General features: G+C 40.2%; 1 protein-coding gene across 5 annotated transcripts in view; it reads left to right on the top strand.

Annotated features, from left to right (window-relative positions):
- LOC149153887 (uncharacterized) overlaps window positions 1-23,844 on the top strand; it is a 403,197-nt gene that overhangs the window by 195,529 nt on the left and 183,824 nt on the right. For all 5 annotated transcript variants that reach the window (XM_089438322.1, XM_089438319.1, XM_089438323.1 and 2 more), the window contains 2 exons: window positions 7,137-7,281; window positions 12,604-12,683. In XM_089438322.1, coding sequence (XP_089294448.1) covers window positions 7,137-7,281; window positions 12,604-12,683 — 225 coding nt within the window. The remainder of the gene's footprint in view (window positions 1-7,136; window positions 7,282-12,603; window positions 12,684-23,844) is intronic.

Genomic DNA, 23,844 nt, shown 5'->3' with positions numbered 1-23,844 from the left:
CATTAGAGCCTTGGTAAGTATGTGGAAACCGTCATCAGTAGTCGAGGCGGTTGAATGTGGTCGTTATGCAGAAGAGCACCTAGGAATCAAAAAAGAGATAGGGCTAGCAGAACCTTTACAATCAGGATTTCCAGGAAAGACTCCTCGACATTTCTTCAACGGAGGTAGCTCAAGGCCACCTTACGGTAACAGGTCTACCTCGAGAAATATAGTAACAAGAGCTCCCATGGCAGTAAACACTATAGCCTCGGAATCATCAAACACCAGGTCATGGTCATCTCGAGGGACTGCCAGCAGAGGAAGAAATTCGAGAGGAATCAACATGAGAGGACGAAGCTCGTTCTCTAGAAATTCACGTCCTGAGTCAAGAGGATCAATGCCGCTAAATTGTTGGGGATGTGGGGGACCACATTTTCAACGGGATTGCCCTGAAGCTTCGTCGAATATGTTGCATAGGACTGGAGAGGGACCAATATCAAACAATCAAGGTAATCATAGAATTCATGCGGTAATCAGCAACGACCAAGCAGCGCATCAACCCACTATAGCAGGATCTTCAGGTATGGGACAAGGGAATCATAACGGTTGAACCATTACGTATACTGGAGCGTAGGGTTCGACAGCTGAGGAACCGCCTGGTGGACCAAGTTAAGGTCCAATGGGACAAATATAGTCCTGGATCAGCAACTTGGGAAAATACAGAGGACATAGGCCAAAGATACCCTAATCTATGTCAATTTTGAAGAACTTTAAACTATGTTTAGTATATATTTACTTCATTGCGATCAGAGACTTAGAAACATTTTGAATGTGAAATTTTGTGGCATAATATATGTTTAATTCAGTGTTACTTGGGAGCGGGAGCGGAAGCGGGGAGCGGGAACGGAAGCGGGAGCGGGAGCGACCATTTTCAGAAGCTCCCGGTTTGGGAGCGAATCCCGGAGCGATTTTTTAAAAATATATATATTTTTTATATTTTTTAATTTTTGATACATATATGTCAACAAAAACATGTAGAATGATGAAATAGACATAAAAAACATAAAAAAACATAAATTGATCATTGAACCATATCACATCAATCATCTAGAAATTATAATCGTCATCAACCTTAGTAAAATAATAAATTAAAATAACATTCAATTCAATAACATTTATCATCATTGATCACCAAAGTAACAAGTTGTACTTGTAAGCCAAGTTTAACCATTACAAGAAGTAATATCGAAGATATTTCTAAGTCCTAACTTCTAACTGTTAACATGATATGAAATGTTAAAAATTTATAAAATGAAACATGAATAATGAGATGAAATGAAACAACTTTAGTCTTTCACAAAGCATCATATTCATAATTCACAATCATTACCAATGAGTTATAATTGCCAAGGCCCAACTTCAAACTTCAAATTTTCATTGTCACAGTGATATAATGTTTACAAAAAATATCATAATGTCATAATGATATGAAAGAGTCAAGAGTCAAGAGTCAAGAGTCAAGAGTCAAGGACTCAAAACTCAACAGTTATGAAAACTAAAGTCTAATAGAAACTAAAAAAGACAAGTAAACTGTAAATCTACAAGTGGCCCTTGCCACGAGAGTCTCCAGGAGTATAAGCAGGTCGTGGTGGTCTTCTAGGAGTCTCCCGCCTAGACCGACGACCAGAACTAGAGCCTCCACGCGAGGGTGTCGATGGAGGTGGCGATAGCAATGGAACAAGACTCGGGCCCCGAGAACTGCTACTGGATGGTGGAGGTGGAGGTGGCATGGCTGCTGCAGCTGCTTCAGCTTCATCCCGTACAAGCTCATCTTCTAGTTCTTCCATATGTACAATGCCATCCTCCAAATTGTCGTCCTCAGGGTGATTGTCCCAAATTTTATATGTGGGATCTTCATTAGCCCGATCACAGTAATGGCTCAACAACCTCAAATTGTAGTGCACATAAACCAAGCTTTCTGCTCGGTTTTCGTTGAGCCTGTTTCTTTTCACATTATGTATATAACTGTAGGTGCTCCAACACCTCTCTGCAGAAGAAGAATTTACAACCTGTGCAAGAACTTTCATTGCCAATTTTCGCAAAAGTCCGTCGCCGCCATATGTTTCCCACCATGTGAGAGAATCAAATTTATCTTTGTCGTCCATTGCATGGAAGTTACCATACAAACCACTGCCAGTGAAGTATCTGCCTATTTCAAGGCGCACAGCTGCACATTCCTCCCTGTCAGGCACCAACTTTTCTAATGCATCCAGATATCCTTTAGTTACCTCTCGATCTAAATGGGGTTTGGTCCTAACACCACCCCCTGCTGCAGGTTTGCCCAACCAAGAATCTGAGTAGTATTTTGGCGTAAGGATATACGCCAAGCAATGTAGTGGAAGGTTAAGCCTTTTCCATCGTTCACACACACAATCGTGAATCAGATTGTACAAGTCGGGATCTCTGTTATTAACAATGTCTTTTATTTCCCCCAACATGGTATCCATTTGCTCATACACCTCGCCAATCACTGGTTTGTCTGTATCTGCAAACCGAATCATGTTATAAATTGGCTTGGTGAAATCCCATACCTGTCTCACAGTTGTCCAAAACTGCCCATCAAGAGCGGCCTCCTCCATCGTTTCAAAACCTGCAATGTCAGCTACATTTGTAGCCCTTTCCTTTAACACCTGCCAATTTGGACTTGATACCATGCTAGCTAAACCCTCTCTTACCTTCAAAAGGCGCCTGAAGGTGAGGTAATAGCTACCAAATCTAGTCCTCACAATCTTCAGCAACTCCAATCTCGAGTGACTGCGGAAAAGGCCATGGGTATTGCTATGATTTGTAATAAATTTTATCATTCTTTTTCCTTTCTTGTACAAATCACCAATCCATTGGTATTGTTCATTTTTGTTTTTGACAATATCATGCAACAGAAGGTTCAATGTGTGAACCAAACATCCAGACCAAAATATGTTTGGGTATCTATCCTCAATAATTGCTCCCGCTGCCTTACAATTAGGAGCATTATCAGTGATGACTTGGATGACATTGTATGGGCCAATACGCTCAATTGTTTCAAGCAATGCTTCTGCAATGTTGATAACGGTCTTGAACTTGTCTGAGTAATCATGTGCAGCTAGAAAAATGGGACCACTTCGAGACACAGTAAGAACACTTATCAATGGCTTGCCTTTTACATTTGTCCATCCATCAGATACAATGGACACCCCATTGTCAGTCCAAGAACTTGTCATTTTATTCAAAGAATGTGATATTTTTGCTTTTTCATGATCAAGGCCAACAGTTCTTGCCTTGTCATACCTAGGGCTCTTGTATCCTTTAGGGGCATCATTTATGGCAGAAACCATTTCGTGCCAATAAGGTGAGCGTAGAACATTGAATGGTATCCCATTTGCATAGAGGAACCTGTAAATTTTTGAATCCACATCATTCCTACACCCCTCATCAAGGAAATCTGATATGGTTCTACGACGTAAAGATGATGACCCTGAGCCTCCATGTCCATATCCACTGCCTTGGGAGGATGCTGAAGGAGTTCTTTGTGAGCTTTCAAAGAAACCCCTTGATCTTTTTGCTCTGTATTGGGCGTCCTCCTCTTCCTTTATGTATTTGGCTCTATCTGCTGTTGACACCGCATTGCAAGTTTTGATTCCTATTTGTTTCTCTCCATCCCATGCCCTTTTCCCGCAAAGGTGTCTTCTAGCACGGGTGTATGAGCCTGTGTAATCAGTGTTGCAATGGGGGCAATGAAATTTAGTGGTTCCACCCCCTCTCCCTGTTTCAGCCCTCTGAACATATTTCCACAATGGAGTTTGGTCTTGTTTAGTTTTTTGACCCTCATGTTCACCCTCCTCCACATCCTCCTCACTGGGGTTTTCACCTATTTGACTTCCTCCGGCTTCTTCATCCACCTCTTCAGTTTCAGGCCCCTTCCGTTTCCTACTCTCCACCACCATAATAACCAGAAAAGGGACCAGGAAGAGGAAAATGCCAATAAAACTCCCCAGGTCCATCGTGTTTGATGTTTGTAGGGTTTGAGTCTTGAATCTGCAAATTAATTTAGTTTATTGGGATTAATTCATTTAATTTATTAATTTAATTTAAATTAATGATCTTTAAACTCAAACAGGTAAATTAAACTAACCAAACTAACTACCTAACCAACTAAACTAACTAAATGATTAAGTTACTTACCTCTGCAAGCTTGCTCCTCGCTCCTTGGCACTTGCTCCTCGCTCCTCAGCTCTGGCTCCTTGCTCCTCAGCTCTTGCTCCTTGCTCCTTTGCTCTTCCTCAGCTCTCAAGCTCAAGCTCAATCTCATTGAAATGATTTTTTTTTGGCCCATTGGGCTTATAAACAAAAAAAAATTAGTTAAATTTTTTTGTTTTTTCGGGTCCGGCGGAATTTTTTTCCGCCGAACCGCTCCCGGTTTTTTAAAATTCACTCCCGGAGCGTTTTTTAATGCCCGGGAGCGATCGCTCCCCGATCGCTCCCGGGCATTAAAAAGCGCTCCGGGAGCGCGGGAGCGATCGCTCCCTGAAGCGCTCCCTCACAGACCAGGGAGCGCAATTTTTTTTACGGGAGCGCGCTCCCAAAAATCGCTCCCGTCCGGGAGCGATTTGGGGAGCGCGCTCCCGACCCGTTCCCGAGCCGCTCCCGCTCGGAGCGCGCTTCGGGAGCGGGTTCGAAGGGGGGGGGCGCTCCCCCGCAACACTGGTTTAATTCCTGCTGGTACATGGATACCAAAACAATATATGTGGTTCATTTTACTAAATTATAGTTGTCGAAGTAAAGTTAAGACAGTTGAATGATTTTACTTCTGATAGAAATTAAGATATTATAGATCTGATTTATTTATACATGTCAATATGATCAATGGGATAGAAATCAGGAAGTGAATACATTCTAGATGAAAGTCAAAAGACATGCATGGAATATGGAAAAATATGCTGTACTGTAGTATCATAAATGAATTAATAAGGGAATAATATGTGAGTTATTTTGAATATGCTGATGCACATTTTACGGATGCATGGATAAGTGTATGATTGCAGGTAATAGACAGTTACCGGGATGACCACGTGATGACAGAACCTCAGAACAATTAAAGCTCCAAGTGATTCTATGATAGGGTGTTAGCCCTAAGTTCTATTGGGAGGGGTGGAGGTGTTGCCCACCGTTTATCCTCCGAACCCTGGAGTCATGGGAGGACTGTGTGAACCACGCTCCCCTAGACGTGTGATGATGACTGCCAGATGCCTACTGGGAATCAGGTTGGTATAACCGACGCTGTCACCTTAGAGTTTATGAATGGTCGGGTCAGTAAAACTGACGCCATGGCATACTCCAGTAGAGGACGGATAGGATGGGAGCAGAAGAGATTAGGAAGGATAGGTTGATTTTAGAATAGCTTGGGAACCTGGATGGAGCACGATATGTCCATTAAAATCGTAAACCTAAAACTCTAATTTTGTTTTAGTCTCTTGATATTAAAATAAAATTTTAAAGCTAAGAAAGGGGTACTAATTACTATCATAAGTAATCAGATAAGATAAAACTCTAACTTCGGGACGAAGTTTTCTGAAGGGGGAGTGTATGTAACGACCCATTTATAAAAGTTAAGAAATAATAAAAATAAATAACTAATATAAAGTTATAAATTTTATATTTAAAATAATATTAATAAACTTCATATTTAAAATATAGATGTAAATCAAACCTTATCTTAAAAATACAAATCAAACTTTATAAGTTTAAAATTTAAATACCAAAATCAGTTAAATTAAACGTAATACGATTTAAAGGCAAAACCATGTAAATAAAGTGAATGATTCATAATGAACTCAGGGATTAGCTTCTGGTCTCAGAGACGTGGACAGAAGCGTGGCAACAGGGAGGGAGGTGGTGGTTGCATGCGGGAGGGCGGCCACCGCCAAACCCATAGTTATAAACCACCGGAAAGAACTGAAGAGGGAGAGGAGAAGAACGGAGTTAGAAACCAGAGGAGGAATTAGGAAACCAGAGGAGGAATTCAGCAGTGAGAGAGGTCTGCCATTGGAAGAGCTTTAATTCGTCTGAGGTTCTGGGCACGGGGGACAGTGAGCTTCTGTTGGGAAGCTTACTAGATTGAGCGGCCAGGCTCTGCTCAATCTGGCTGGGTGGAAATTGGTCTTCCGGTAATTGGATTAGAGTAGCCGCAGCATCATCACCAGAGCAGGTAGCAGGCAGCAGTTCAGGTAGGTATTCTAAATATTTTACGGTTCCTGTATTTCAGCTTTATTTTTTCGGTTCTTACAAGAATAAATGTGAAAATTTCAAGCCCTAATTGGCTAATGTCATTATGATCTCAATCAAACAAGTAGATTGCTGAATTTAGTTAATGCTGAAATTAAATTTCAGAGCATAGCATCACGCAATAGCTAAAAATTAAATAGTGGAAGAATAAAAACAATTTCACACATACATAGGTGATTACTCCTTCAGGTTAGCTTTTCATTCTTTCGAAAATTTTACAAGAAAACCTCCACAAGTTGCTAGAGAAAAATAACACTTCATAGATACCAAAAAACACCATGAACTGCTCTTGTATGGCCTGCTTGAGAAAGTATGACGTGCTAGAAAAAACTAGAAACAATGGAAAGCAATAGCCTGCATGGCCTTTCCTTATGACTGAACGGGCTTCTGTGCGGCTATACAGATCTATCCATAATTGTATAGACTTTCATAGTAAATACTCTTGAAGGATGAATGATAACTTGGTTGGTTAACGTTCCGTAAATTATCTGTTCTTTCTTGACTTACGTGTGAGTGATGTGTTTTCCCTAATATAGTCTGTCTTCTTGAATGCTTGTGAAATCTAGAAGATTAAAACATGTACTTTCAAAAAGCTGGTTCTTCCTATCCCCTTCCTGTCCATTACAATATATAACTACTTGCAGTATAACATTATTTATATATGAATTATTTGAGTTTGTTCATCTATTTGATTTATTAATTTCAGAAGTATAAGGCTAATATGATGGTATTATTCTTTTCTTTAGGATCAACCTAGATGGTAGATTCGTATGTACTATGAGCAGTTTTGGTTCTCTATTTAATAACTTAGCCTTCTAACAGAACTTGTTTCTCAGGTTGTTATTGGGCAGAACTTTACAGTTCCATCGTATTCCAAAATATCTTTAACACCTCAGCCTACAGAAGAAGACAGTGATGAAGAGCTGGAATATGCAGAGGGTGCTGGTGGTGTGACAGAAAGTCTAACGAAACCCTTTTCAGGTCCATAAAATTTTCTACTTATTTTTATTTCATTTGTTTTAGATGTATATGCATTGTCACCTACAAGATATTGAATTTACATATCAGAAAGGGGAAAGTCATTAATTTTCTGTCATCTTCCCAGAGTATTTGGTCCACTTGCAACCTTGACATGAATTGATACATTTGGTTCAGAGCAATACAATTAATGTAGATCCATAGATAACTGCTCTTGTTGCAACCTCCTAGGTTTAGGGTTTGCAAATCAGTTGGTATCTATGAAGGGATTGCTTGCCTTAAGCCTAAAATTATTATGAAGAAATCTTAGCTAGCTTGAAGTCAACTTCAAACCATTGGGTATATTGCGTTTAAGGTAGTGTAGTTGAATAAGGACATCATTTGAAATGTGCAAGAGATGCTGAATATAAAGGCTAGCTCTATGTTAAGAGTCTTAGTAATGAATTTTACATGATAAATAAATTTTGAGTAGCCTCTTCATTTAGGATTCAGTTGTGAATGATCGGACACTTGCTCCTTGACCACAACACGTCTTTATAGGAGAGAACATAAATTATGAAAACCTTTTTTCCATAAATTGATTGTGAACACCATCTGCTTCTTACTATTGACTGTAGCAATGAGTTTGGTAGTGCATTTGGCATTGCAACAGTGAATTTGGACGGGTTTGTGAGTGAAGCCAAGCAAGGAATTTATATGGTGGTGTCCCACTTATTACTTTTAATGTGGTTCATGGACACTGGGTAGCCACTACATCCACGGGAAAATACGGGCAGATCAACCTGAAGGGATCTACCTGCCAGCCAAGCTAGCAAGGTCTAACCTCAAAGGGTGTCGAGGAGATTTGACCCCATGACCTCCCCATTGGCTAGGTGCATAGCAACGGGAACTCGACCAACTGAGCTATCCCTTGGGGCTTGGTGTCCCACTTATTTCAAAATAATGGGTGTGCTATTAAATGCGGCATATATTGACGCATGACCATTTCTGGTTTCAACACTAGCATGTTGTGTTGTCACATAATAGGAAGTTTTCTTCAATCTGTGACATGTTAGTTTGTTTCCCTTTGATGTAACATGTGGAACACATTGTTTATTTTAGTTCCTAGTGCAAGCTTAATTAGAGTGTCTACTTTGACTCGATGAATGATTTGGCTTTGTACATATTTTTGTGGTTGATGCCACATGTATTCAAATAAGATAGATTTTCCTTCAAGAGTAACTGACGTACATGTAGTAAATGGCATTATGATGATTTTCTGTAAATCAGAATGCCATAATAACATTTTTAATGATTGGATTTAATTTTTTGTTCATTATCGTTGGAGGATTGTTGTGTTTTAGTCTCATTACGTGGAAAAGCAAAAGCTTATTATGAGTTTGTGTTTGTTCATATCCTAATTTAGTAATCTGTGACATGCTAGTTTGTTTTCCTGATGTAAAACACGTGGATCACATTATCTCTTTTAGTTCCAACTATTACCTTAATTATAGAGAGCCTACTTGGACATCTCAACAAATTATGTCTTTAATGGTAGATATTTTTGGGGTTGATGGCACACGTACTCAAATAGAATAATTCTTCTTCCAAGAGTAACTGATATACATGTAGTAAATGGCATTATCATGATTTTGATTATACTATAATGTCATCAAAGAACTAAAAAAATAATATTTCTAATGACCCGATTCAATTTTTTGTTCATTGTAGTTGGAAGATTGTTGTGTATTATTCTTGCTACGTGGAATAGCAAAAACTTATTATGATTACTATGAGTTTGTCATATCCATTTTTACAATTACTCTAATCTTAAATGATTTTTGTTCAATTATTTTTCTTATATTAAAACCCATGATATTAGATAGCATAGTTACCATATACATGAGTCATACGTAATGGGTTAGGTGAGTAGGAGTACTCAACATGGTTTAAACTTTATAGTGTACACATTCTTGACATACTTGACAATATGGAAATCTATAATGAAATTCATTTTTTTATGTAAGAAAAAGTTTTCATGATTACAAGTACATTCAAAATTCTTGACATACTCAACAAATATGCACTAGTACTCATGCACAACAAGCATTGGATTTCTTAAAACTTGGTCAACGTGAGTATGCTGAGTATGATGTTTGGTGGTTAATCAAATTCTATACTCAACATACTTGTGAGTATGTTAATATGTTTGGTAGCATTTTGAATTAGTATCTACCTACAATTGTTGACCCTATCTTCTTCTAGACCATTGTTATCAAAACTAGACTAGAATCGGTTGAACTGGCCAATCTGTAATATTCCGAAGTGGAAATTAACAGTAAATACCAAAGCAATGAACTAGGAACAACAAGATAAATTAAAAACCACGAACACAAATCAGAACACCAAGAAATCCATCAGAACAAACTGAGCCATTTTATTAATGATGAGAACTGGGTACATAAAATGAGTAGGAATGATAGAACTTGGGCTTGCTATGCAAAACCTAGGTGAAATATCTCGGACCCAAATGAGGAAATGGCCCACAACAGGAAATGTGCACTGCCCAGAAAAAACTGCTGCTAGCTGCCAATTGGAACAAAAGATTTTGCTCTGAATACTGCTTGGAATGCCCTAAAACTTTAGCTCCAGAATTCTCTCCTAAAATCCACAAAAAGCCTGGAAATGGTTTGGGCTGATTTTGGGTGATGAGAAAGCCCTCCAAGTTGTGCGAATGGCTCTCTGGCTGGTTGTACGCACTGCTGGGAAACACTGTTACTAAAGTACCCCCAAATCCATCACTGAAGAAGTCTTCAAGTTACACTCTGGAATTATCTCCGGAAACCCAAATCATTCCAACCCTTGGCCCTTTGAATCTGCTCCTCTCCTATACGTGCGCAGGTTCTGCCTTGAATCCCCACACACTACTAGAACTGAGTGAATTCGGCCCAATGCCAACCCTGCAAAATGTCACCAAAACTCCGGCTCCAAGATAGGAAATCCACCTGCAATTTCTCGGCTCACCCAAATTGCTGTAGCTGGCCAAAATTCTGCTAGTCAAACTGCCTCTGCGTCTTGGTAGTATGCACCACAAGAAATTCTATTGCAAATATAGCTCTGTGGAAGCCCGAGAATGGACTTCCCAAATTCCCAGCTAGGGAGACATTCGATGTTCTCTAAATTGGTGTGGATTTTCACTTGAAATCCCTTGTGCTCAACAACACCCAAACCTTTGCGCTAAGCAACTCCAAGAGAGGTCAAATTCTGCAATGTGATGATCAAAAGATAAGCTCAAATGACTCCTTGCTGCCTTGTATAGTCACGAGCTCTTTCTCTCTCCTTGGTGGCCCCCACAACCCACAAACTCATCCCCCTTCCTTGAGGTTCGAATTGCCTCTTTTGGTGGCTCCCACATTCAACTAAGAGTTCGATTTTTCCTCTTGGGTGTATAGTGCCTCCCTCTCTACTGCTTGGGAATCATCAACCCACTTTTCCTAAGTCCAAAAAGGCCCCAAATTGTCTCCAACGCCAAAATTTACAAAATTGTGCCACACTTTAGCAATTTATGGTATTGGGGATATCACATAGTCTGGCCATTTTCAGGCCCTAATTCGTTTGACGGGTGGCACAAAACTAGAAAAGGCTGGTTCAGCACTGAACCAACCTTTTTTCATTGAACTGGCCAGTTCTGTACAACTGTTGACCCTATCATATTCTAGACCTTGAGCGTGCCCCCCTTAATGCTACCCACAACCTTGTTCTGGCCTTTTGCTGTTACAATGGAATTGAACTCAACCATCTGGATGCCTTGTTCTCCTTTACTACCACAATTAGCTCAATTTGTTGCCTTCTTCAACCTTCATTGCCTTCCTTCTGTTGCCTAGAGGAACTATTGCTTAGTCTTTCTGTCTTCTCCAACCCTTACTATCCTCAAGTGACGAGTTTCAACCCTTTTTTTGGCTCAGGACATGGATCTGTTGCCTTAGAAAGATTTTATGCCATCGCTCGCTGCTACAAAATCAAAGTCCTAGCCGCACTTGCCTCAAAAGCTAGTCCACTGCCACAGATAATCAAGAAACTAGTCCTTGCTTGCCTCATAGATAGTTCACTGCCACAAACAATCAAAATACTAGTGATCGGGTCAGAGATAATTCACTGCCATAGAAAATCAATCCAAGCCTCGCTACCTCAGAGATGACAATTCCAGCCTTTGTTTTGTCTCAAAAAGATGATCCTTTACTTAGAATTTGGCCCTATAACCAAAAAGGTAGAAGGTTTGGCTAGGGTGGAATCTTTCACCATCGAACCCAATAAGGAATAAGGGGTATTAAAAGTTTAAAACCCTCCAAGAGCCTCAACCGAAAAATCAGATAGAAAAATAATCCATGATGCTCACAATGAATCTCCTCTCTCCTTTTTATAGGTTCCCTTTGGGGTTCTTCCCTCCTAATTTTAGTTTTGAGTGGGTAACAAGTTTCTCTCAATTTGCCCAAATTTAAATTTTATTTCATGTTTGCCTCAAGTTATCTAATGTTACATAAGTAACTTGAAATAATGGTTTTCCCCCTTTTCAAATGACTATAGCCTACGGGGTTAAATAGGCTACTACGTACTCCCTTGGGCAGTTAATTTGAAGAAGCCATTACATATGGTCTAGTATAGTCCTGTTGTTTAGTTTACTTTTGTTGGCTATTATGTATTTAATATTAGATATTGACCATGTAATTGTTTTTGAGTTTAATGCACACATTTAATTGTACATTATCTTGTGTTCCGAACACTTATTTGCTCACTTTGAAGAAGTTAAGAAACTTTGAAATCTACCTTCAGGTAGTTAATGCAAAATAAGCAAAGATTTACTTCATATTGGGAACTCATATCTATACTTGCAAACATTTATTTTGACTTTTTGTGTTGTTGTTTATCTCTTCTAATTTTCCTCTTGGATTACCCTTATGCATGTTGTTACAAGAGTTCTAGTTACCTTCTATGTGTAGAGTTTTTTCAAGGGCACAATTTGCATGTTTCTTGGTGTATTAATATTTCAAATATAAGACACATGAAAATGGATGATTTGTCAATATGTCTTGTTTTTCCCAATGCTCAAATACTTTTCAGCCCCAAAAAGCTATGCTATATTCACTTTTAAGGACATCTTCCCTAACTTTTTGTGTTTCTTAAGGAGGAATAATAGTTTAAATTATTTTCTAAAGAGATTCAAGTGTGTCTATCTTCTATTATATTGTTTTGTAGAAGTTTCAATCATTCATAACCTCATATGGATTAGGTTTATTATATGATATTATCTTTAGACATTTTGTCATTCACAGTTTTCTTGAATTTCAGTGGTTGAAAATGAAATTAATTTTCAAAATGGAAAACGAGATGAGCAGTCAATGGATGGACAAAGTTGGAATGTATTAGAGGTTAGTTTTCTTCTCAGTACATCAACCATGTGAATTTGTAGACATACAAAATTATACATATTTGAATTATTTGCATATTGGTGTGCTTGAAGATTTAAATTTCTTGTGTTATTAATTGGGAATTTGCATCGAATTGTTGAGTATACATGCACACTCATTCTTGCTTGAATATACTTAAATATTTAATTCCAACAAAATCATTGATATGTGATTAATCCAAAAGACTATCTCATTATCCAATGTGGAAAAAGTCGAAGTCGGGATTAATTCGGCAAGGGTCCAAAAGTTGAAAAACTCGTCAAAGTCGGGAGTTTTTTGAAAAAGTCGGCAAAATTTAAAAAACACAAAATTATTCATTTTTTTTTTTAACATCTAGAGTATCCACAACATCAAATAAATGCATTTCCACATAAACATGCAAAGAAAGCTAATATATAATATGTATATGAAGTCTAATGCTACATCACATATCAAAATAGTGAATCAACTCCTGAATTTTGGGTCCTGTCTGAGTCTCAACTCTCAAGAGTCAAAATATCAACAAAAAATATAATAAATGTATATTATGAGTCATCTAAAAGTCATCAAGTAATCAGTCACTGAGATCCTCTTCCCCTTTTAATTTTTGTTTCCGCTAATTGTATTAAGAAATAAGTCATGCATTTATTCAGTAGATTTTAATCTGCTTGGGTAATAAGGTGTCAAGTGGTAGGTCCAATGAAAATTAACAGTGAGTATCACAGTAGATGTGAAAATTGACGCTTGGTGACTCCAAGCTGCTTATTTTCTGAGAAAACAGTAGATGTCAGATTACTAACCTAGCCTTGGCATCTATTATTCAAAAACTCTTGGAGGTAAAATCCACTTCTGATACATAACCTTTGCCCACATTTACAGGGAGTTCACCACTAAAGAAGATTCTCTTTCAAAACGTGCTCTCATTGCAGGAAGGATCTTTGTTGTCATAAGATTTCATAGGTACTTTGTTCCTGTTTGAAAAATGGGTTCTTTTTTGAGGCGCTGGTTTTGTTTTTTTTGGACAGGTTGTTGCTATTTGATCTTCATGACCTCCTCTTTGTTGTTTCTTCTGGAAGCATTCAACAACTGTAACAATGTTTTTGATGGTGTGGGGTTCTTTCTACGGAAGACTGTTGTATGCTTGTCCTTTTGGTACTTTTGTAATCTTTTGAAGGGGCAGTGGCTATTAGAGTCTGGATCACTGAAAGCCTGGAGGCTTAGCCAATGTATACTTTGCTTTCTAACTAGAAATATGAAGTATAAAGATTTGTTTTTCCTTGGAAAACAAAAACATATCTTAACCTCAAAATTAACAGATTACAAATGAGACTGCTATGCTCGCAAGAAGTATGACAAACAATACAATGCAATAACTTGAAAATGCATGGATGGAAGCTTCAATTTACAGTTTTTTCACCTTTGCGGCCTCTTTATCCGCGCCCTGGGAAGGGAGGCAGACTTTTTGGGTCGACTCCCGATTAAATCGGGAGTATCCTTTGTGAAAAAGTCGCCAAAAAGTCGGGGGATTAAATCGTTTAGTTCAAAAAATCGCGTTTTTAGGATTAAATCGGGATTTTTTCCAGACTTTTTCCACATTGTCATTATCAATATGGATCACAAAAGTCTAAGATCTAACATCTTCCACAATATTGCATTTGCTATTTGAAAGGTGAGTGGCTTCGACTTGTATGTTTGGTTGATGCAACAACTTGCATATCAATTTCTACATAGGATAATGTATTCTTATGCTAGAGTTTAAGCATTCCTTAACATGTGGTTTGATTTTGATTTTGAACTCTTGAAATTCAAGGATCAACCATAATTGATAACTTATTAGGTACCCATGTTCTCTTTCTGGGCTGGGAGGTCCGCATGAAGGACCTAATAACTTGAAGACCTCCTTTGAATGGACCTACATTGTGAGAGAATGGATGATAGAATAGGTACCCATGTTCTCTTTCTAGGTTGGGAGTTCTACATCAAGGACCTAATAACTCGAAGACCTCCTTCTAATGGCCCTTTATTGTGAGAGAATGGATGATAGATCCCATTAGTTTACCTCAACATGCCCTTAAGAAGGGGTAGGACCTTCTTGTATGAGTATTGACTCATTTAATGCATCAATGACAATGATGTAGATCATATTAGTAGTCAAATTTTATATCAAATGAGCAACATAGTTATGACACATGCATTCCATTAGAGGAAATTAGAGGTTAATAATGGTCTTGTTATTGCAAAATCGAGCAAGCCTTTTGTAATGTGCCACTAGGTAATCTATGTCTTATGGCAACATGAGATCAAGCACCACTATTACCTCAGTGGCTTTTCTCCAGTGGTTTAGTGGTGAATTAAATCTCACAAGGGAGGCCTCCTGATAAAGATACCTATAGATATTCAACAAGAAACGCTGATGGTGATGCAAGGTCTAATGATTGGAGGAAAGGCACTAGTGGAGCCTAGAAAGGCTAACATTAGATTTACCAAAGTTTAAGTACACGTCCTCAAGACCTATGTAATTAGAAAGGAGATGCTATAAGTCAAAGGATTGAAAGGTATGCAAAATTAGGGCACATGATGGCAGATAACAACTTTAGAGATAGCTTACCAAAGATAGATCAACAAAGGAACAAGGCTATCCAAGGGGTAAACTAGGTTGAGTGCAAGCAACATAGTTTTATGGTTGAAACATGCAAAAATAACAATAACGGTGATGAAAACAACCCTATTTTATGTTTAAAAGTGTAACTAGGTTCGGTCTTCATAATGACATGTGTAATAGTGATTTTATGTAATTGACGTAAAGAAGAAAAATATAATTATTATTGTAATGCTTGTCTCATGGGTTTCATGAGCAAGGAATTTTATTTTTAGGCATGGCTCCCATTGTGAGCCTCTAGGTTTTGTCATCGAGTTATAAAAGTCAATATGAGTCAATGTCATGTATGATGGACCCTTCTTGGGCATGTTACATTTTTGTAGGAGTCATTAGATGTATAAGAAGGCCCTCCAAGACCAGGCAAAGACACCTCCTACAAGTCGGCTACAAGATGGAATAAAAGATCTTCACCAAATGACATGTCGGCTCACCCTCTAACAAGTCGTCCTAATTGATGGGGAAACAACTATAAATAGGCAGCGCGACCTCATTTCCGAAGGCAAAATTTTGGTAAAGAAAGTTCAGTCTGAAATCAAGTGCGAAGAGCACTTATGAAGGATCCTAATCATTAGCGAAGAGAGAAGGAAGAAGAGCGAAGTATTTAGGAGTGTTTGGGACTGTTTTTAGGGTTGATCTCCACTCACACGTGCGAAGGAAAGGACTGTTATTGCTGCAGAAAAGGCTGAAGTTTGTCTTGCTATGCTAGAAGTCGAATCTAGGAGTATACAAGCCAATACATCAAGTCGAGTTGAAGAAGAAAGTCTTTCTACCCAAGTGAAGGAGATTAAGGGGTTAGATCACCACATGTGCTGCAACTAGGGTTTCTAAGGAGGCTGAAATAAGGTGCAGGTTTGAAGCAGAAGGAAGCTGAAGTTGAAGAGTAGCCGAGAAGGAGGAAGGAGCAGAAGGTTGACTATTGTTGACTAAGGATCTCATCAAGGAAACTTTGTGTCTTGGTCTTGGAGTGGCAAATAGGTCAAGGGTCTTGGTCTTGGTATTTGTCATTTGAAGTCTCAATAAGAAGAAGAATTTGTTCGGGATTTTCTCGCAAGTGGGAGAGGTTTTGGCCCTGGATGATAGCCTTTATTCTGTGTCTCTTGTCTCTTTATGTTTTATGCTTTGATAACTGTTTGATGAAGAATAACACTATAATAACATAAGAAAAAGAAGATCCTAATCTAAAAAGTAAAAAGCATTCACAAGCAGTTATCAATAAAAGAGAAATTACATAATCTCGATGCCCTAGATTTCTCGACATGGTATTAGAACTAAGGTAACAAAATCAAGGAAGGGCATCTTATCAAGTGACACTCAAGGATTAAATCTCGCGGAAGGCATCTGTTGGAATTTCTAAGTCTAACTATTAGAAATCCTTCCTGTACTTTTTGATTTATTTCTTCCTACTTGTTCTGTTAATTAACAAGTTATTTACCATGTAAATATTGGAAATAAATACAAGTACAGTCTCAAGTTAGAAACACTCCCGATGCTGAAGCTCCCTCTGTCACTGACAAGTGCTCCCTCTCTGATCTCTTCACTGCTGCAACAACACTATGCATCTTGCACTACTACCTCACGCTGTCCTGGGACTCCTGCACTGTAACTCCTCTCAGTCGCTCCATCCACATCCGTCTCTACCGACATCCCCTAGCCCTGCTACTCTTCGGGGTTCCCGTAGCCAGGTATAATCCAAGAGGTTGGGTACCTCGAGGATCCTGCCCCTCATTGCCTGTAGTCTGTTTGACTATAGCTCGATGTCTCCCCACTTTCTCTCAAGCAATGTTTTAAAACTCCGACTCCGACTCCGACTCGGCCGAGGGTTGACTCCGACTTGGTATCTACTCGGTCGGCTCGATTTCAATGACTTGGTCATTGTAAAAAATACATTAAATATTTATTTTTTAATAAAAAAACACAATTTTAAAGATTTTCATTCATGTTTCCAAACACACAACATTAGAATATAGATAGAAGACATCATATGATCAAAGTAGGCTCATGAATATATCCATTATATCAAAATGGCATCCAATGCATACATGATGATGATATAGAGATCAAAACAAAAACACATAACAAAGGAGGCTAGAAATGGCGTTATCCTCCAAAATAGATTGTAAGTCATCAAGGAACTAATACAAGGGTCCAAGAGTGTTCCTCACTCAAAGAAAGTCCCAAAGTGCATGTGTACATCTTCAAAAGGTGCATCCTCCACCATGATGTCATCTAGGAGAGGCCCTATGTCACCCTTTTCAAGCATGTGAGTGACATGGCACCCCTAAGGGTAAGCATTGGCATCAAAGAGGGATGTGCTAGCCCTCCTAAGTCATCTCAATGATAACCATCCTCATCTGTGCTTTGGAAGAAGGCACAATCCACCAAAATAGGGTCAAAGCTAGCTAGGGGGCATCTTCAGTCCATTTGGGCATATCATCAAATAGTCCAAAGTCTAAGCTTTTAAGTTTAGTGTTTTAGCATTTGGAGGCTCATCAAGGGGTGTAGCATCACGTGGAACCAACTCAAGGCTCGATGCTCATCTTTGGAGGGCCAAGGTTGGGGCCACAAAGTTAGGTTTGCTTTAAGAAAGGGGCAAAGAACCTATTAGAAGGTTTTGAAGAAGAATGAAGCTATCCCTTAAGGAATCTCTATTACATATGTGATACCACCTAAACAAACCTCTCAAGATCAATCAAGAAACTTATTTAGGGACAAAAAACCATTAAAGTATCATCATGAAAACCTTGGAGTCCCCCAAAAGAAAAAAAATAAAAAAAAAATCGTTGTTTTTTAATTCACGGGCCGCTGTCATCCAACTCGACCGAGTAGGCTCAAACTCGGCCGAGCTGGCTGGGTTATTACCGAGCCAATCGAGTTGTTAGACAACTCGGCCGACTCGGTAATAACCCGGTCGGCCGAATCGGTTCACTGGTCGAGTCGACCCGGTGAGGCCTTGACTTGGACCAACTCGGCCGAATCTTAAAACAATGTTTCTACCTTGACGAAGATGTCAGAGTTGGGAGATCAGTTACTTACTTCTCAGTAATTGAGTGTTGCAATGCAACAATTAGTGGCAGTACTATGGGCAGCATGATGTAACATGATGAGAGGGGATGTAGTGCAGATGTAGCAGTGGCAATGGTAGGGCCATGGGCAGCAGCATGGATGTAGAGGGAGATGTCGTACAGAAGCAGCAATGGCAGTGGCAGGGCCATGGGTAACAATACATGATGTAGCAGTGCAAAAGATGTTGGGCAGTAGGCCTAGCATCAGCACAGGGATTGATGCCAAATGATTAGGGTGATGCTCAGTGAGGAGTATTACTAGAGCACAATCCTCGCTAAGAGGGAGTGTTGATTTGGGGTAGCATCGGATGTGCTCTAGCCACAAAAATTGGTTGGAGAGGCTAAAGCACATGAGATCTCCAATACCCAGAAATGGTTTGGGTAGAATCTAACCAGTTTGGGAGATATTAAAATAATTAATATTTTTAATGGAGTCCCTAAGTCTAAACTTAGGGAAAATAAAATACTAATGCGAATTAATATAAAACTGAGTTAGAATGGTCCAAAGTCATGGATCAAGCCAGATCTAATCTTAGCTGTTGATTAGGGACTTAATCTGGGTTGTTGAATTGTCAACAAGAAAAGTATAAGAGGAGGCTTGAGGGTCACTTGGAGAACACACTGAGTTGATCAAGAATTCGATGTTCTGGGGCAGGGCTTGTTGAGGAAATCGAAGGAGTGATCAGAGTTGCAGCTGAGTGGCAGTGAATACAGTAGCAGAGAGGCAGAGATAGTACAGGGAGCATCCGCGTAGAAGCTGAGAGAGGGTTGACGCAGAGCCAGCTAGAGGCCACATAGAGGCAGCCAGAGGCCATGCAGGGGCAGCCAGGAGTTGCACAGAGCCTGAGGAGAGCCAGTGTGGGAGACGCAGAGGCTCCATAGGCTGACGCAAAGCACCAAGACGCTGACGCTGGGCCAAATAGGCTGACGCTGGGCCAGAGAGGATGACACAGACCCTATAGGTTGACGCTGGGAGATTTCGTGGAGTAGATTGGAGTTGATATCTGTCTCCGACTGAGAGTTATTACTACTGAGGACATTCTCTGTTGGGTGAGCCATTTCTGGCACCTAGATTGTATTTTGAAATTGCTTAGTAATAAAACCCCCAGATCGCTGCACCGGTTTTCCTGCATTGGGTTTTTTCGAGGACATTAGTCCAAAAATAATGGTGTCACTTGTGTGCTTGTTTTTTTTCCTTCAGTTGATGATCTATATGTGTTGAGAGTCTCAAGTGGCACATGAGCACTCATGGCACAGTCGTCATCTGTCTCCACTTCTTTCTCCGCCCTTGCTGGCACAACTTTGGTCTCGAAAGCCTCTCCCTTGCTCTTCTTCCTCGGACACTAGCTCGCATAGTGACCCGGTTCCCCACAGTGGAAGCATTTGACCTTGGGGAGGTCCTTCTTCTTTTGTTTCTCCTGCTTTCCCTCAGATGCTAGGGCAACATCCTCCTCTTCCTCCTTCTTGATTCTAATCCCCTTGCCGCTGCTTCCCCCCTTGGTTAGCCTTCTGACCTCTTCTTGACGAAGAGCTGCCCATAGTTCCCTCCAATCTTGAAGGGCCGGCCTGCCCAGTATGCTCTGGACAAATACCTCCCAATCCTCTGAGACTGTGTTCAATGCGGTCCTCACGAACATCTCCCCACCTGGCGTGGCCCCTATTGAAGTCAGCTGATCTCGGATCTCCTTCAATTGTCGAGGAAGGTGTCTATCTGTTCTCCCTTCTGCATTTGGTATGGCCGCAACTGATTTTCTAGTAGCATCTTTCTCTGCACAAAAGTATGTTGATACAATTTTGTCAGGGCCTCCCACATCGCATTTGCCGTGTCCTTTTCGGCAATATGTGGTATTACATGGTCCTTGACCCCGTCAAGGATGATGCTCTTGGCCCTCGTCATTGCCTCGTACTTTTCGTTCTCATTTGGGTCAAATAGGATCGCTATTGTGTTCAAAGCGAAGTGCTTGAGACGATTCCTGTCTAGAACGGACAAGATCCTGGTTTTCCAGACTATGAAGTTTGAGGCTTCATCCAGTTTGTCCTGATCTCTTACGCCATTCAGTGCCATTTCGTTGCTCCTCTTTCGATACCAAGTCTCTCTACTTCCCTTCTGGAAGTTCTCGGTGTGACTCCCTCTGAGCCTCGATTTCCCTCCTAGAAACCCCTCTGCAAATGTCAAGATCCCCCACTCCGATCGTTAGTGCAGTTGCACCACAGATCTAGATTTCTTGGCTAGAAATCCTCGGCAGCAACCCCCTCCTCCTTGGTCTTGCCCTGTTAGGTATTGTTCTGACCACAGTACACCAACAACTTCACTCCGCAACTTACCCACAGCCTCCTAGGCCCCAACAGACTGAAGGTTAGAGCCTTTAGGCTCTGCGCAATCCCGACACCAACAAAATCCGCACATCCTGGCCACGGGCGTCAATCCTTCCTCATTGAGAAAGATGACCGGGCACTGTGTAGGTCAGGTCTGCTCCTCTCTACCACTACGTTGATCCTCTTCCCAGCTTGAACTGATGACGCAGACACTGCGTCACCCCTTCCTTGCTGCTTTTCCACTAGGAACAACTTCTGTCACTCGGGACAACTGTTTCTGCTGCTGCTGCTCTGCTCGGCTGATGCCCTCAGTTATCCTGTGGCTGCCTTTGCGTGGCCTCTGGCTGGCTTTGCACCAGCCCTCTCTCGCCTTCTGCGCTGATGCTCCCGATACTATCTCTGCCTCTTTGCTACTGTATTCACTGCCCCTCAGTTGCAACTCTGATCACTCCCTTGATTTCCTCAGCAAGCCTTGCCCTAGAAAATCGAATTCTTGATCAACTCGGTGTGTTCTCCAAGTGACCCTCAAGCCTCCTCTTATACTTTTCTCGTTGACAATTCAACGACCGAGATTAAGTCCCTAATCAACGACTAAGATTAGATCTGGCTTGATCCATGACTTTTGGACCATTCTAACTCAATTTTATATTAATTCACATTAATATTTTATTTTCCCTAAGTTTAGATTTAGGGACTCCATTAAAAATATTAATTGTTTTAATATCTCCCAAACTGGTTAGATTTTGCCCAAACCATTTCTGGGTATTGGAGATCTAATGTGCTTTAGCCTATCCACCAATTTTCGTGGCTAGAGCACATCTGATGCTACCCCAAATCAACAACATCAAAGCGAATCTAGAAGATCATCTTAAAGTCGGGATCTACAAAGGAAGTATCAAAAACCCTAAATCAAAGAAGAAGTCTACACTAAAAAGAAGTCTTGGAACCCTCAAGACATCTCAAGAGACCTCAAAGACCCTTACTCAAGTTAAGGGACTTATACATCAAGTAAGACAAAGAACGTTGTCATCAAGATTCTAAGGCGATCTCGCTCTTGTTGAAGCAAGATCCTTACCATTGAAGACATCATCAAGAAGTCATCATTGATCTTCATCAACAAAGACTCCACCATCAAGGGATCCAAGGGGATCTCCCTTTCTGTGGGATCAAGGATAATTATTGAAGAAAACTATCGTCATCAAGGAGAAGTTTTCTATTCTCTATATCATCATCTACATCAAAGAAGCAACAAGGAGAAGGAGCATCCTATCAAGTACGTATATTTATGTCCACATCTAAATATGTCAAAATGTCTTTTTGCATGGAAAGCAACAAATTGGTTGGGGCTTCAAACTATCTTGCATGGAAGAAAAGGACAGATCTGAATCTCATTGAAAATGAGGTTATGGAACATATCAAAGGATCTATCACCAAACCAGTAAAGAAAGATGATCAAGCACTTGCAAAGTATATGGCTTCAAACTATGTTGCATGGAAGAAAAGGATAGATATGAATCTCATTGAAAATGATGTTATGGAACATATCAAAGGATCTATCATCAAACCAGTAAAGAAAGATGCTCAAGCACTTACAAAGTATATGAGAAGGGAAGTTAGGCCTCAAAGGATTCTCATAGAATCCATCAAGGATCCCCTCATCCCATATGTATCAAAACTCGAAACTTCAAAATAAATCTATGACAAACTGGTAGAGTTGTATTCTGTAAGTACTGCTGGAGAAGTCATCTCATTAAGGCAAGAACTCTACAAGCTAAAGATGTCAAGGGAAGATGGAATAGCCTCATACTTTATGAAGATATCTGAAATCAGGGATCAACTTCAAGATCTGGGAGAAGTCATGTCTGATAGAGAAATCACTATAGTTGTACTAAATGCACTACTTGTTGATTTGGGGTAGCATCATATGTGCTCTAGCCACGAAAATTGGTGGAGAGGCTAAAGCACATGAGATCTCCAATACCCAGAAATGGTTTGGGCAGATTCTAAATAGTTTGGGTGATATTAAAATAATTAATATTTTTAATGGAGTCCCTAAGTCTAAACTTAGGGAAGATAAAATATTAATGTGAATTAATATAAAACTGTGTTAGAACGGTCCAAAAGTCATGGATCAAGCCAGAGTTAATCTTAGCCGTTGATTAGGGACTTAATCTCGGTCGTTAAATTGTCAACGAGAAAAGTATAAGAGGAGCCTTGAGGGTCACTTGGAGAACACACCGAGTTGATCAAGAATTCGATTTTCTGGGGCAGGGCTTACTGAGGAAATCGAAGGAGTGATCAGAGTTGCAGCTGAGGGGCAGTGAATACAATAGCAGAGAGGCAAAGAGAGTACTGGGAGCATCAGCGCAGAAGCCGGGAGAGGGTTGACGCAAAGCCAGCTAGAGGCCACGCAGAGGCAGCCAGGAGCTGCGCAAAGCCTGAGGAGGGCCAACGTGGAAGATGCAGAGGCTCCAGAGGCTGACACAGAGCCCCAAGAGGCTGACTCTAGGCCAAATAGGCTGACGCTAGGTCAAAGAGGCTGACACAGACCCTAGAGGCTGATGCTGGGAGATTTCGTGGGGCAGATTGGGGCTGATATCTGTCTCCGACTGAGAGGTACTACTGCCAAGGGCATTCTTTGTTGGGTGAGCCATTTTTGGCACCCAGATTTTATTATGAAACTGCTTAATAATAAAACCCTTTGATAGTTGCGCCTGTTTTCCCGCATTAGGTTTTTCTGGGGGTATTAGTCCAAAAATAACTGTCACTTGTGTTCTTGTTTCTTTCAGTTGATGATCTGTATGTGTTGATATTGTACTTGTATTTATTTTCAGTATTTACATGGTAAATAACTTGTTAAGTAAATGAACAAGTAGGAAGAAATAAATCAGATAGTACTGGAAGAATTTTTGACGGATAGACTTAGAAATCCAACATAGTATCAGAGGGTTGTTGCAGATCACAGGATAACTGAGGGCATAAGCGAAGCAAAACAACAGTAGTAGAAACAGATGTCCCAAGTGACAGAAGCTGTTCCTAGCAGAGAAGTAGCAAGGAAGAGGTGACGCAGTGCCTGCGTCATCAAGTTTGAGCCGGGAGGAGGATT

The sequence above is a fragment of the Pinus tabuliformis genome, chromosome 9 (assembly GCF_031772625.1).
Source record: "Pinus tabuliformis cultivar Carrire ecotype Pingquan chromosome 9, CPIR1, whole genome shotgun sequence".
Taxonomy (NCBI): domain Eukaryota; kingdom Viridiplantae; phylum Streptophyta; class Pinopsida; order Pinales; family Pinaceae; genus Pinus; species Pinus tabuliformis.
Note: the sequence above shows the minus strand (reverse complement) of the source record. Positions and strands in the feature narration are given on the sequence as shown.